This window comes from Adiantum capillus-veneris, chromosome 18 (genome assembly GCF_014529385.1).
Source record: "Adiantum capillus-veneris isolate H3 chromosome 18, ASM1452938v2, whole genome shotgun sequence".
NCBI classification, from domain to species: domain Eukaryota; kingdom Viridiplantae; phylum Streptophyta; class Polypodiopsida; order Polypodiales; family Pteridaceae; genus Adiantum; species Adiantum capillus-veneris.
Genome location: NC_140948.1, coordinates 58,241,036 through 58,256,773, shown reverse-complemented (window position 1 = coordinate 58,256,773; position 15,738 = coordinate 58,241,036). Strand labels below are relative to the sequence as shown.

At 45.6% G+C, this 15,738-nt stretch overlaps 1 protein-coding gene across 8 annotated transcripts in view; it reads left to right on the top strand.

Moving 5' to 3' along the window:
• Positions 1-15,738, top strand: part of MAD1 (mitotic checkpoint family protein) — a 157,664-nt gene that overhangs the window by 23,226 nt on the left and 118,700 nt on the right. For all 8 annotated transcript variants that reach the window (XR_015185111.1, XR_015185110.1, XR_015185109.1 and 5 more), the window contains exons 3-4: positions 15,293-15,453; positions 15,532-15,729. Coding sequence is in view for 3 of the 8 variants with exons in the window: in XM_086488696.1 (XP_086344822.1) it covers positions 15,293-15,453; positions 15,532-15,729 (359 nt within the window). In the remaining 5 variants the exon portion in view is untranslated. The remainder of the gene's footprint in view (positions 1-15,292; positions 15,454-15,531; positions 15,730-15,738) is intronic.

The following is a 15,738-nucleotide window of genomic DNA, read 5'->3' as shown; positions in this document are numbered from 1 at the left end:
CAAAGAAACTCCAGTCTCTCTCGAAGCTCGGGATCCAGCAAGATCCGCTCTGGGATGCGTAGCATTACCCCCCCCTCCTCTGTCTGTCTGTCACAGTGAGAATCAGAGGCGCATGGTAAAAAAAAGTAGTCCCTGCAAGGATGCAAACAGATCCCCCCATGTCACAAATGCGGTCACTGGCGTAGAAGCGATCCATCCTAGTTAGATTCACTCCTCCAACCCTACGATCAGAGCGAGAGAAAGCCAAGCTGTTTGGGGGCCTGAATGCTACCAAACATCAGAAACCCTTATAGTCATACATAGCCGCTCCCAAGCTGCCAGCTCAGTCTCGTGCACTCCAATCAGGTCAGAGGGGTCCTCTAACAATCTGTAAGTCCCCCCCAACACACAACTGCTTTGCATGTGGCAAAGCCATAACCTGAGACCAGAACTTTGCCCGTGCACTTGCCACATTGGGCACATAAATTTTCAGGAAACGCATGAGGCAACCCTGAACCTGCATAGTAATCCAGTGAGCTCTGCCTTGTACAAAAATACCTCTGCCCACATTGGCCTCCTGTAAAGAATCCCCAATAGTCATACATACCTTTCTCTGGATGCCTCCAGGTCCAAATACAGCTGACTAAACGTCTCATAGCGACCACGCAAAATCTGACCACATTGTCTAATGTGGCTCTCACCCAGACGATGCTCTTGTAGCGTAAGAATATCAATCTCACCACCCACAAGGCAAGGCATTTGCTACTTCTATCTGTATAGTGAGGTCTTTGTTGGTAGACTCAATGTGCTTTACTCTCTCTTCCTTGGCATACATTGCAGCCTTCATCTCTTTGACTATGTGATCAGCAAGCTGAGCATACTCCTCAATGTCTTGTAGGCTAGGTGGCTAAGATAAAGTCGGTCGAGAAGTGCCCGCCATTTCTTGTTGCTCTTGCTCCTTGATATCATGAGTGGTCTTCGTAGTATTTTGCTCTCCGTGCTCTTTAGTAGTAGGTGTATCTTCTATGGGCATCTCTTTTCTTTTGTTTGTTTGAGTGCCTTCTTGAGATACAGGCTCCTGAGATAAAGTCGGTCAAGAGGTGCCTCTGATGCTCTTGACGCAACCGACCCCTCTGACGTTGAAACTGGGGTCCTCCTAATCCATGCACATTCCATGAGATGATCCTCACGAGGTCAGTGAGAGAAAACAAATGCTGCAAACAACAGCCAATCTCGCTATCTTTGAGGCCGGTTTGGATGGGGAGTAATTTGCATCCGAACGACCTCTAGACAAGCGCGTCTAGAGTGATTGTCCCACCCAGGCCCAAGCCGAGCGTGCAACCCGTAGGGCTACATCCTTTGTCCAAGAATCCTCATGTACAAATACATAGCAAGGAGGGCTCTGAGTGTCGGCAAACAAATGCACCACAATGTGCTTGCAACCCGCCGCATCCGATGGCGTCACGTTGAACTTGGCTAGAGGCCAAAGTGTCTGTATCAGATCTGGTACCCCTAAGTCCTCCGTGTGAGAACTCAGTAGCTTGGATCTAGAGCCAATCAAGAATTGTGTGCAGGGTCCACTCTGTAGGATCCCTGCCGCACAGCGGGAAGGAAAAACCCACCGCTGTATCCAAAGCCTCAATGCCTCGAGCTGCAAGAAAGAGGACATGGACTCGAAAGCAAGCCTCCTCCAGGTTAGGAGAAGAGTCACCTAGGAATCGTGTGAAGCTATAGTTGAAGAAGTCCCAACGTCTGCGAATGTCAAAGCTAGTCAAACCTCTAGGGACTGTTGCAATAGGAGAAGTCCTAACTAGAAAAGGCGGTCTCAGATGGGGCTGTCCCTTCCGAGCCACACGGCTCGTAGCGAAAGCATTACCAAGAGACCACCTCGCAGCAGACGCGTGTCCAGTCCCTTGCATTTGAGGAGGAGTGAGAGAGGGGTTGGGAGATGAGGCTGTGGGCCCCATCGGGGAGAGAGGAGGGGCGGGAGACAGGGGTAAAGGTGGAGGAGGGGGAGGAGGTGTCTCAGGGAGGAGGAGGTGGAGGCGGAGGATCTGAAGTGGATGGGGCCTCCTCAGGCGGGTCCTGTTGAAGGGGGTCAAAACGGTTCCCTGTCGGAACCTAGTGCTGCCGAGCTGCAGGAGGTCGGCCACTGGGCGAGCCCGTCCGTGTCGGCGTCGGCCAGGCACCTGCTGCCAACTGTCAGCTATCTGATCGTTGGTCTCTATCGAGGTACCAGCCTGTGCCTCCTGTGTATCTGGTTGCTAGGCATGCTCAGCCTTGGGAGGCTGTGCATGCGTTGTGGGTCGAGATCTCCCGGGAGGACATGCCTTTGCTAAATGGCCCATCTATCTGCAAATGAAACACTGATTCGGGAGACCCGAATACATCACACTCTGTCTCATCCAACCTCCACTCATCGAAGGCAGTAGTATCATCTTTGGGAGGGAGTGTGTGTCTCAAATAAGAACCCGCACAGTAGGTAAACCTGCGGCCTTGGCCACAACTGAAGCTGCAGTGCGCAAAGACTCTAGGGCTGTCCCGAACATGGAACCAATCCTGGGGAGAAGAGGGAGGTACTCTCGCCTTGGGCCTAGGAAGCAGACCGAAATAGGCAAGTCGGCCTCCTCCTCAAGCGCGCTTTTGGAAGCCTTTGTAAAGTTGCCTCCGTAAAATGCCGCATCAAATTGTTGTATTAAAGCCAAAGCTTTGCTTGCATCTTGAGGCGTAGAAAAAGTGTCAAACTTCAAACTCTACCCTCCTTTATAGTCCTTTGGTGCCTTCATAGCGCCAAATGATCGCACATCGTTGGCCTTGTGAGAAAGTTGCTCGTTGACCCAAATGATGTCCCAAAATTTGGAGGCATGAAACCGGCCTGTGGGGCGGTAGGCTTTGGCTTTCACCCGAGATTCTTTACTTTACTTTAGACACACACAGAGAGAGAGAGAGAGAGAGAGAGAGAGAGAGAGAGAGAGAGAGAGAGAGAGAGAGAGAGAGAGTACTTTGCAAGAGGAACCTGCGAGACGGGAATTAACACTTAAGCACACACACGGGTGAGAAGCTAGAATGCTTCGAGCGTACGCCGACAACCTGTAGGCCCCACAATTGGCGCTCCTTTCGGTATTTCATTATTCTTTAGGAGGGTAAATTACAAAGAAGAGTCCTTGGAATCCTTTAGTTGTATCCCGCTAGATACCACTTGTTTTGGCAAAATTTCGGTAGCATAACAGCCCCAAAACTAGCCCAAAACCAATTCCCATGTTGGAACTCGCTTCTACAGGCATAAACCCTTTGATTCTTGCCCAAAAACAGTAAATTCAGCACGCTGTATTTGCTGGTTTTTCATATGTTTTCAGCCCTAAACAGCCCCCAAACTGTCGTCTAACAGTGGGGCACGGTTCCCAATGCTTCTAGCGTCATTGCGGCTGCAAAACAGTCCAAAAACAGCGCGTACACAAGGCTGAAAACGCACCTGTTTGGTGAGGTTATGACCTTCACCAGTGCCTGCTCTGGAGTAGCAATTAGCTACTTCTGTTCCTGCTCAACGAGGCTCTTGCCTCGGCACAAAAGCATGAAACGACACAACTGTACATCAGTCAAATGAAGAGCCCTCTTGTGGGGCATCACATAACTGCACTTAGGGGAGAGAGAGAGAGAGCAGTGTGTAGTGTGCAGGTCATCACTCCTAGCACCACACTATACATAGAGAGGAAAGCAAGCACTCCATAGCTCTTAACTTGTGACAGGTTCTCAATGAAGCATCCCCCCATAATAAATCGAGCGCCCCCTCTTTTGCACTTGACCTGTAATGCATTTGTGAACAAATAGATCCAAAAGGGGAAGGTTTTCATGGTTGCCAAAACCTACGTATCGTTGAAAACGTAGCAAAACAGCCCTGTAAACACGCATCTGATGCCTTTCAATGCTGAAAAGCTCCATGGTCCTAGGTTAAGTCACGAGAAGCTAAAAAATGGAGAGAAATGGTTGAAAATCAGAGTTATCAGCCTCCAACACTGCTCCAAAAAGTCAGTTACGAGTTCTATTCTCTCAGACTTGGTAAATTGGCCAAAAAGTGCCACTTGGCACTCATACATGCAATTTCCCCGCATTGGGCTTCCCGCTTAAAAATCTCTCAACTGGTGCATTAGATGACTTTGCAGCAGAGTAATAAAATGTTCACCTTGTCATTCTGAAGCTAATGACGCGAACAAATTTCATGGCCCAAAATAGTAGTTTCCTAAATTTTAGGGGATGCTTCCGTTGGACTCCCATTGGTCACCTGACCATCAATGCCCCCTAGGACTGCATCCAAAAATGCAATGTGGCCCAACTGTTGGGTACTTTCTTTTGGTGACCCCACCTTGACTTTGTGCCTTTATTGAGTTTACTTCATAGTATCCACCAACTTGCTAAGTGCGACGGGGGAACCTACATGATCTTGGACTGAGCTTAGACATCCTCTTACTGTACGAATTCCAGTGCCGACCAACTTCCCGTCTGCGGGTGAAACTACCGTTCACATTGGCCATACAATGTTCGACCATTTGCAACTTTAAAAAGAGGGTCCCAAAAATAAAACAAAAATCATTGGAAAGAAACCAACAACTAAGGTTAGCAGTTGCCACGTCCTCGTGACATAGTTAACGGCTGCCACGTCCTCGTGACAGGCATCTTGTCCTCATCCACGTGAATCATCTCTTTGGTAGGGTATTCATAGCGATCTTTGTATATGCGTGGCATAGCCTTGTGCAATCTTCTCCGAGACTGCGAAATCTCTTGTTCAAACGTCTTGTAGTTGTCAGGTCCATCAACACCTGTCACTCTACCACATGTTGCACAGGTATCCCTACCCGCACCATAAGATCCATATGTATCCGCACATGCTCCAAGAATAGCTTTGGCTGGCAAGGCTAAACAGTAGATTTCTTGGCGAAACCCCCCAGAAAAGGTGATGCTTCATGGCGAGTACTCGGCCAATGCCCACATTCTTCAACAGTTGTTGAACTTGCTTTTGTATCTCTCCCTCAAAAAGTGGATCCCTTCCTTGTGTTAGATGACTTTGCCTTCACTTTATTAGTTCTTTGACTTTGGGTCAATTTCACGTGCACATCAAACCCTGTGTACATGTGGACAAGCTACTTCATGACTAGGGTTCGGTTCGGTTCAGTTCAATTAGCCTAGCTTAGGAACTTTCGTGAGTCTGTTCGCAAGCCGTGCATGTCCAGACACTTAGAGTAGATGCATATCCTTTGGTTGCACACAACATGACCATCAGATTACAGTCAGAACCCATCAGGAGCATTTTTACAGTGCACAGACCTATTTTTCCTATCTTAGCTATTTTTTGCTTAATATTATTAAGTGACTTTTGTTGGGAAACTGGGTAGGGCAACTTACCCCAGCCAATATATAAGAAAAGCTAGCGCTAGTGTATTCTGGCAGAAGAGGTAGCAGGGACCAGGCGTCCGACAGAGCACCTTCTCAGCAAGACCCCCCCCGGCAAGAAGACATAGTGTTTTCAGCCACCAAGAACCAGCGTTTTCAGCATTTGCAGATCAGCCCAGCGTTTTGCAGTTGTAGATAAAGCCTGGCGACAGCAGATCTTTGTAGACGCCCTAACGTTTTTGCATCAAGAAGTAGAACAGGCACACCAGCAGACCTAGCCTAGCGTTTTTGCATTTGTAGACCTACACCAGCGTTTTGTAGATTCTCCGCAACAGAAGTACCCCTAGCTTCAGCGTTTTCAGTTTTCAGCGTATAGACACCGCAGAACAAGTCCAAACCTCGCAGACCTCACCTCCCCGCAACAGATCTTTGCCGCACGGTCAGATCAGCTCCATCATTTGCAGATTCAGCCCGCTATTCGCAGATTTCAGCATCTGCGTTTTCAGCGCATCGGGTCGTCACGTTGTCGTCATAGTCGTCGTCACCGACATAGAGTCTGAATTCAGCAGATGCAAGATTTGCAGATTTCAGCCCTTGGCGTTTTCAGTTTTCAGCCCGTCTCGTCGTCGTCCTCATTGTCGTCGACATCGTCGGCAAGTCCATTGCATTGTAGCGATCGTGCAATCAATAGTAGACCGCTCTTGCCATAGAGAGTGGGGCCTTCGAAGGAGGGTTTGACAACTTTTTTGGTGTCGTATTTTTCTCTCTCTCTCTCTCTCAGTCTCAACACCTTTATTCAGAGTGTTTACCACTTTGTTTGTGATCATTTGCACTCTCTCACTAAAGGAACGGAAGGCTCTCCCTTCCGTAAGTAAAAGGAACCCTTGAGCACATTTCAGAGCACTCATCTTGAGCAAACTTCAACATTCACTTCCGCTGCACCTTACAGTCAACTAGTCCCCTTCATTGCTGAGAAATTGTATCCATAGGTGGTGCCTTCGTATACTTTGCATAGCGGGGACCCTGAGAATACTCGAGTAGGTGCTGCATAAGGGAATGCACTTCCTCTCGCCGCTCTAGGCCCCGAGTTTCGGCTACATCAAAAGATGATTCGGTTTCCCCTTTTAGCTCACCTTCATCACCAGATGCTTATTTCTCATGGGCTTGTTCCTCTTTCTCGACATCCTGTTCTTCCTCGACTTTAACTTCCTCTTCCACATACTCATACTCTTCCTCAAAATCACGAGGTGGTGTTGTGTCCATGGTGGTTGTAGAAAATAGGATTGGACTCTCTGTAGAAGAGAAGTTCAGTGGTGCTCTGATACCACTTTATCCAACAACTCATAGACAAAGTGTTGAAACAAACAGTTCCATCTTGAACTGAGTTGAAAAGTAGCAAGTAGATTTGAAAAGAGAATTGAAAGGTGGAGACAAGACATAGTGGAGCGGAGTTCCCTACTCAAATGCAGTGGCCGTAAGGTAGGTGCCCCTTGTGATACTTCTTTATTAACTTATCTTCACAGTCTCAGTAGCTAGGGAGAGCAAACTTTGCAACTCCTCTGTGTGGCTCGCCCGAGGTCCATATTCAAAGGCATTTGGCCTAAAAGCAATTGCTATCAAAAGTTGGCGCCCAAAAAGTCCTAAAAGTCAACGTTTCTAGTTGTTGCTCCAAAAAGCTCCCTTGTGTCCCTTGCCATGTCATCAATATCCATACAGTATGGCATGCAAATCGCGTCGCGGTTCTCGCGCCTTTGGGCTTGGACTCGGGTTTGCTCTTTTGGCCGGTCTCGATCTTGCCTCTTCTCGTTTGGTCGGTCATGCCATGCCATCACTTTGTGACAGCCTCCCTTTTAATACTCCTTGGGGGGGATGGACCATCACTCGCGTTCATATGTTTAAAGATCAAAGGGATTGTCACGCAAGGTCTCAGAGATAATTCCAACGAGGACATGGATGACTCCTCCTTGGGAGTTCGGAAGAAAATGACTTTTTGCAAAAAACCATTTTCTTCACATGACTTAGGATGGAGTTTATTATTGGTCGAGATACATTGATTCACACGTCAGACGGGCTTCATATCCCCATTCTACAATTTGTAACATGAGATTGTATCCTACTTGCTTATTAACTTCATTACCTTTCTTGTTGGGATTGTTTTAGGATCTAGGGTGTTTCCTTGTAAGCTTTATTTCAGATGATTGTATCACAGTTGATATGGTTGGAACTTTTGGTTTCATAGATCACTTTGGCCTTTCAAAGACATATTTCAGTTCATTTCATTTCTCTCGGCAGATATTAATTTCTTTCAGCCATTGATTGAGGAGTCAAACCAGTAGGCCCCATAGTATAGCGGCACCAGTGGTACATTGCTTGATCGGGCGATAGAGTTGGGGCAGTCCTGCCGCCCCCGGATGAGGGGGCCCTCTCGACATTGACGGAGACTACGACATAGGATCCACACCATACTAGCATGACATGGGTATCCGTCCCGCTAGAGAGCTCACTATGGAGGACATTGATGTTGTCCGCCATCGTCTGATGAGAGATGTCTTTGGATACTGAGATATATGATGCCTAACTCATAGGCAACAATATGAGGATTTTGTATGTGACGTGAGCATCGATTACACCTTGCAGTTGTCGGCGGATCATTACCCTATTTTGTTGACCTTGAGCTTTGGGAAGTCTCTTTGTGATCTGCCTTTTCCTAGGAAACGTCTGCTGCATATTAACAATGCTTATCTCATTCATGAGGTTTTTTGTGACATGATTTCTGATATTATTCCCCCTTTGCTTGCTGACATGCAGCTTGATCTTGATGCTGCCTGGTATCGCTTTGTTATGAGGGTGCAAAGTGTTATTTATGACTAAGGCACGTATTACATGCAATGCACTCGGGGGGATGTCAAGGTTGCGAAACAAGCTTGTCAATGGCTGCAAGTATTGGCTGATTTGCGGCCTTTGTGTAACTCTGAGATGTCGGCGTTGTGTGAAGCTTGTGGGTGTATTCAGCATAATGATAAGCGAAAAATTACTAAATGGTAGATGCGTGCCCGTCAACAAGCTTTTATGTATAAAGGCTGTACTTCGAAGTAATTCTTTAAGCATTTGCATCATACAAGGGTCTTACAAGCAATCAAGCGGGTTATGCTTCCCTCACATGTTTGGACTTCTTTGAAGCAGGAACTTGCTGATGCCATGGTTTTGCATTATTGACAGGTGTTTGTTGCTCCTTCTTAGGCATCTTCGGCTGCTTGCTATGCGCGTCAATTGATGCTTGCATTGGGCCGTTGGCGGTCTCCCGTTTGGGACGGGCTTACTGTGGAATTTTTCCTCTCCTTTTTGGAGGCTCTTGAACAACCATTGCTTTTCATGATAAATGAAGCATGAAAGAAACAGGATTTGCCTCTTTCTTGGAAAGAAGGTTTACTTGAATTGTTGCCTAAGCAAGCGCTTTGAGAGCGATTCTCTCACAAGCGCCCTATTACTTTGATGCCGGTGGTTTACAAGATATTGGCTAAGATGCTGGTGCACCGCATTAAGGACCATCTATTTGTAGGGCTCCATCAGGCTCAGTATGGTTTCATTCCATGCCGCCAGATTATGGACAATCTGGCTAATGTTATGATTGACATGGAGTATGCTAAGTATACTCAGCAAGATGTGCTGGTTATGCAAGTTGATATTGAAAAGGCCTTTGACACTGTACAATGGGACTACATTGCTGCCATGATGAGGTGCCTAGGGTTCGGTCCTAAATTGGCCAATGTGGTTTATTTCTTGTATGCTTGTAGTACGTCTTCGGGGATCCTAGAAGGTGAATTAACGGAATCTTGGCCTCTTGGTTGTTTGGTTAGGCAGGGTTGCCCCCTTAGTGCTATGTTGTATGCTATTGCCACTCACCCCCTCTTGATGTATCTTGATCACCTGTTGACCTCCTATGAGCGTCTTCATGGTTTGCAGTTATCCTCGGGTTGTACCTTCATTGGCCAGGCTTATGCGGATGGCTTGTTGTTTATGCCTCATAATCAATAGGCTAATGTCGAAGTGATCATGGAAGCCTTGGAATTGTTTGGCATTGCGGCTGGACTTAAGAGTCAACTTTTTGTAAATCAAAGCTTGTGCCTCTTCGTTCTTGGGATTGGCATAGTCTATTGTGGCCAGGTGAGATTGTTTCTCCAAATGTAATTACCAGGCATTTGGGATATCCAATTGGATGGAATGTCACTCACTCTCAGAAAGTGGATTGGGTTATGCAACGTTTCAATGTCAAATTGCATTACTGGAAGTTATCCACTTGGCCATTACATGTTCGTATGCGAATTGTTCAGAGTATCCGGATGGCATATGTTTAGTTCTTTTTGCCACTGATGCACTGGCCTTCTCGTTGTCTTGATTCTCTTATGTAAGACATTACTGGAAGTTATCCACTTGGCCATTACATGTTCGTATGCAAATTGTTCAGAGTATCCTGATGGCATATGTTCAGTTCTTTCTGCCAGTGATGCATTGGCCTCATCGTTGTCTTGATTCTCTTATGTGAGAAATTTTGTCCCATTGTGGCGGACCCATGCTCGCAAAAAAGGCTTGCGCTTGATGTCAATGGAGAAGCTTTGCACTCCTAACGTCTTGGTGGTCATAATATCTTGGACTTGTGCATGCATGTTCTTGCAAGCTATGTTGTTGCCTACACTTGCGCAACAAATTCAGCCTTGGACATTGATGTTTGCATACCTCAGTCAGCATGTTGTTACTTCCTCATTTGGCCATTGGCAATCATCTATCTAGGAGGTGGTATTTGGCAAGATGGAAGGGCACATTCTTGGATGTCCTCTTGCTTCCACTTTGGTATGTGCCTGGAAAGAGGTTACGATTCATCTATCATGGAATGGTCGGCAGGAAGGTTCGCTTGTTTGGAGAGTCTCCATTGGACCCGGGCATTCTCTCTTACTTTGGTTGACCGCTCGCCTCGCCTGGCTTACTCTCTCTCTGGTCGTGGCATTCGTGTGGTTGAGGATGTAGTCGATGAGGCCAGATATTCTTTTGAGTTTCCCTTCGCTGCTCGTCGTTTTGGATTGGGCATGCATTACTGTCAGTTTTGGAGAGAACTTCAACACATGTTGCTTGATTTTTGGCCCGTTACACCTTTGCCTGATGGTGATCGCATGTCTGATTGGAATCTTTGGGAAACGCCTTTTTTAGATATTTCTGCTAGTCAAATTTATGATCTTCTTCTACCACAACCATGGCTTGCTGATCATTGTAATGCCCTTTGGCACATGCACAAATCTGATCTCTGGTGGAGGAAGTTTCTCTCTCTGCCTTGTGGAAAAGCGAGTTGCCTTTGAAGGAGCGATTGTTTCTTTGGCGTTGTTTGCTTAGAGTGCTCTTAATCAGCATTTTTCTTAAGGCAACGTCATATTCACCCTTCTTCTTCTGTCCGTTGCTCAACTGTAGAAGAGAATGGCTGCCTCTTGTTGTGGGATTGTTGCATTACTAGAGATTTCCTTCGCCGTGTATTGGCCTGTATGCGGCTCCGTTTTCTTGGGATTGTCTTTCACAAAAAAATTATTGGCATTTGGCATTTTCTCACCGACACTACAACGTTTCGCGGTTTTCTTTATGTGGGTCAGATACTTGGCATAATGAATCTTCCAAGTGTCAGGCAATTTCAGCCTATAAGCAACATTGCTGATTTTGTCAAGCATTTAAAAAGGCCCATAGTAACGCATGCTGAGCTTAGGAAACAACCTTTTCTTGCCCTTCATCTTCTTTAACCTTGCCTTTTCAAACCACAAAAGAACCCAATCACCGGATGAAAACAAGAGTTCACGACGGTGACAATGAGCAGCCTTTTTCTGCTTTGCCCAAGTCTTCTCTAAGGCAAGCTTGATTTTCTTATACATTTCATCCATGTTCTCTACATATCAATCTGCTTCAAAAATCTTGTCCTTTGTGTGCAAAATGGGAGGAACCTTTTTACCACCCTCAACAATTTCAATAGTTGCCTTGCCTCTTGACCAATGCACCGTATTGTTGTATGCAACTCAAGCATAGGTAAGTACTGTTCCCACTTGCCCTTATTATCTGACACATTGCATTTAAGCAAGCCTACGACAGTAGAATTGGCCTCTTCTGATTGTCCATGAGTTTGTGGATAAATGAAGATGAAAACTTGAGCCTAGTACCCATGTTTTGAAACAAGCCTCTCCAAACAGGCTTGTCATACGAGGATCACGATCACTAACAACAGACTGTGGCATATCATGGTACTTAAACACATTGTACATGAACAACTGTGCCATTTAATCCTATTTTATCTTCTTCCTGACAAGAATAAAATGGCCTGTTTGCTAAACCTACAAATAATGGTCCATATATCATCATTCCGTGTCGGTGTTCTTAGAAGGTCAAAGATAAAATCCATAGCAATACTCTCCCATGGCTTATCTGGAAGAGGCAGTGGTTGTAACAGCCTTGGTGCCTTTTGCCTGTCAAACTTGACCTTTTGGCAAATCACGCATGCTCGCACAAAGGCATCTACATCTCTCCTCAAAGTAGGCGAATAAAAGAATGTCTGGACCGCTTTTAGTGTCGCATCTATACCACAATGCCTTGCATACGGTGGGACATGACTTTCTACCAGAACCTTATGTCGCAATGGCTTAGTGACACACATTCTTCCATGCATCAACATAAAATCATCCCTGAGGAGATAGTGCTCATGGTGTTCCCATCCATCAAGTGTTCAAAGATCCTTGCAAAATCTTCATCATTGGCATACTGTTCCTTCATGTCATTGAGCTTATGATGACAAGGAATTGACACAACTGAATTTTGTGGCTTTCTTGATAACGCATCAGCCAACATTCTTCTTGCCTTCCACATGCACAATCTGAGAGTGGAACATAGACAGAATGTATGCCCATCGCATATGCTTTTCTGATGACTTTGATTGTGTCAAGAAGTATCTCAAGGTCTGATGATCTGTTTGGACAATAATATCAGCACCTAGCAGGTAGTGCTTCCAACTTGAAAGCGCATGAACCATGACCAGTAGCTCTTTCTCATAGATTTCCTTAGTCTTTTGGCTGTTGCTTTCATAAGCTACTACGTGACCATCTTGCATTAAGACTACCTCAATACTATTGCCACACGCATCACATTGGACCACAAATGACTTCCTGAGATCTGGCAAAACGATATTGGATCTGAAGTCATCTTTCCCTTTAAGAGATTAAAAGCTGAAATCTCTTATTGAGTCCGTTTGAAAGTGACCTCTTTCATTCGTAGAGCATGTAGGGGTGAAGCCATCTTGGGAAAATTACAAATGAATCTTCGATAATAGGAACATAGTCCCAAGAATCCACGAACATCATGCACAGTCTTCAAGGCTGGCTATGACTTAATTGCTTCAACCTTAGCATGATCCATTCGGACACCATCCTTTGACACTATGTGCCCTAGAAAGTGGATCTCTTCTAAGAAGAATTCACTTTTCTTGCTGTTGATGAGCAACTTGTTACTGCCTTACGCTTCGAACACAATTGTCAAATGATGCCTATGCAGACTATCATGTCCTCAAAGAATGTGCCGACAAACTTTTGATGTGGATGGAAAATCCGATCCATCATTCTAGTGAATGTAGCATGAGCATTAGTGAGACCAAATGGCATCACTAAGAACTGATATAGGCCAATTGTCGTTCTAAATGCAGTCTTGTGCACATCCTCTGGCCTTATACGAATTTGATGGTATCCACTCTCTAGGTCTCTCTTGCTGAAGATTGCAGCACCCTCTAAATGATCTAGAATATCATCAATCCTTGGAATAGGAAACCTATTCTTGATGGTATTCTTATTCAACGCAGGGTAATCAATACACATGCGCCAAGAGCCATCCTTCTTCCGCACTAGAAGCACCGGGGAGCAAAAGGGTGAAGAACTAGGTTGAATCAACGCTTTTTCTAACAACTACTCTACTTGGCTCATATGGTCTTTTTGTTGGGTTGCTCTAACCCTGTAGGGAGGTCTATCTGGTGGGCTACAACCTGGCACCAAATCTATCGCATCATCCTCAAGCCTCTTGGTCGACAACTGAGATGGTAATTAATAAAAAAAGCAGTTACTAAACTGGTGGGCTACAACCTCGCACCAAATCTATCGCATGATCCTCAGGCCTCTTCGTTGGCAATTGAGAAGGTAATTAATCAGAAAAGCAGTCACTAAACTCTCGCAAAAATGCTAATCGTTGTCTATCTAGCACATATATGTTTGATAAACAATTATCTGAAACATCACGTGCAAAAATCAAGTACGCAGAAAGATTATTCTTAATTACAGAAGTGATAGCCGAAGCTGATACAATAGGGACAGACTCCCCTATAAGCTTTACATTTAGGATGTGAGTTTGCTCGCCGTAGGGTGACCTTTTTGTTGAAGACATCCAACACTCCATGTACACGGAACATCCATGGAATTCCCAACAATGCATCGCACCCTTCTAGTGGCATGATATAAAATTCCTCTGTGTCCACATACGACTGAATATGCAGACACAGCTTTCCAATGATCGGAGTAACACACTGTGAGTGGCCAGGACATGCCAAACCTGCCTTTGTTGAGTACCCCATCTCTTCAGCTTTGATGCCCAATCTGATAGCCAACTCTGGTGAGAGAAAGTTTGCCTTAGCACCTGGATCAAAGAGAAAAAGCGGTGTTTGATCCCTAACTTTACCCCATGCTTTGCATAACTCACTAGCATGTGAGTTTGGCCTGTCACCCACCATGTTTGACACTAAACTTGCCGCGGGTTTGGGCTTCTTCACTTTCTTGTCCTCTTTGTGCCTCTGTCTCTGTGGACAAGCTGCAGCAAAATGGCCAGCCGCTCACAAATAAAGCATTTATTCGCAGCCATTAAAGCCTTCTTCTTCGAACGATTTGCGCACAAAAGGCTTCCTTTTCTGTTTCTTAGCTTGTCCTGCAGTCTCGGCCGAGTCCTTAGCTTTCTTTGCCTTTTTTAGACCCGTGGGACGATTCAGGAGTCGCTTTTACAAAGGGCTTCTATGCTGAAGTTTTTTTTGGCTGCCTCCCTTTCACGTTGCCATGAAATCCACTGTCTTCACCCTTCAACAAGGCATGACCAGTGTTGGCAACTTCCATAAGCTGAGTAAGGGTGGCCACTCTGTTCTTTGTACAATAGTTCTTGAGCCCTTTGGGCAGCCCACAACAATACTTCTCAATCTGCTCTATCACTTGCATGAACTTGTAGGAGGTTATTGAAAGCAGCGCTTTACAAAACTTCCAATTGTATTCATCTAAGCTTTTGCAAGTAGCTGCATTAAGTTGGTGCCAATCGGATGCAATAGCCTCTTTTTCAACAATTAGTGAGCAGCTCCATAGTTGCCTCCCCATTCAGGAGCTGAGAGAGGGTATTAGAAGTTATCACCTGTTATAAGGTGCTGTGAGGTAGTTTACTCATATTTACCATGTCGATGCCATGCAGAGCCCTGCTTGTGGCTTGCCCTGAGGTCAGATAAGCCACATTTCTGTTGAGAGCGGCCAGGTGTCTGGGCGCCCTTTACAGGCAATTTTCTGGCCATGTCTTCCCCGATGCTACCTGGTTTTTGTTGTGGGATCCGGGACTGTGGGGCAGCCAGATCTTAGCCCCCATATAATATGGTTTTCAGCTCCGCTCTCCCTTTTCTCAGTCTAAACAAAGGTTATCCAACTTCAAAATTGCAATCCGAAATCTGGGATTGGCAGTACAGCCTGCCACATCAGCATGGCTTATGCAAAGTAAGATACAATAGGTCCTGATGTTCAGAATATAATCTTCAATGTAGCCAATTCTTTAAATGAAGCGGTTGTAGGTGTCCATTTATAATATTAATGGAAGGGTTGGCACCTGTTTGGTTCTTTTCGGTCAGGCTTGGAGAGAAAGAGTCTGTTAGAACAAGTGAAAAGGTCAGAACAAGAAGCAGCAGCATCAGCTGGACGAGAGAAAGCGCTGCTACAAAAGTATAAAGCAGATCTGGATCGCTCCGAAGAGAGGTTTCGCGTGCAACTCAATCGGTGTGTGGACCTTGAGGTACTACTACTTCATGTAGGTTTGGCCTAGAACACTAGATTACAGTTCACCTCAAGAAAATCCATATGTCAAGTGCAGGTTAAACTGCAGCAAGAGTTGAGGCTTCGTGCTGAAGCAGAACTTAAAGCTGATGCTGCATCCTCTCAATTCCAAGACCTGAAACTATCTTCAGCAAAGAATACAGAGAAGTTGAAAAAGGAAGTAGCATATTTGGAAGAACGAGCAAGAAGAATGCAAAAGGATGCTCAGTATGCGCTCTTAAAAACAGAAGCAAAGGTGAACAAA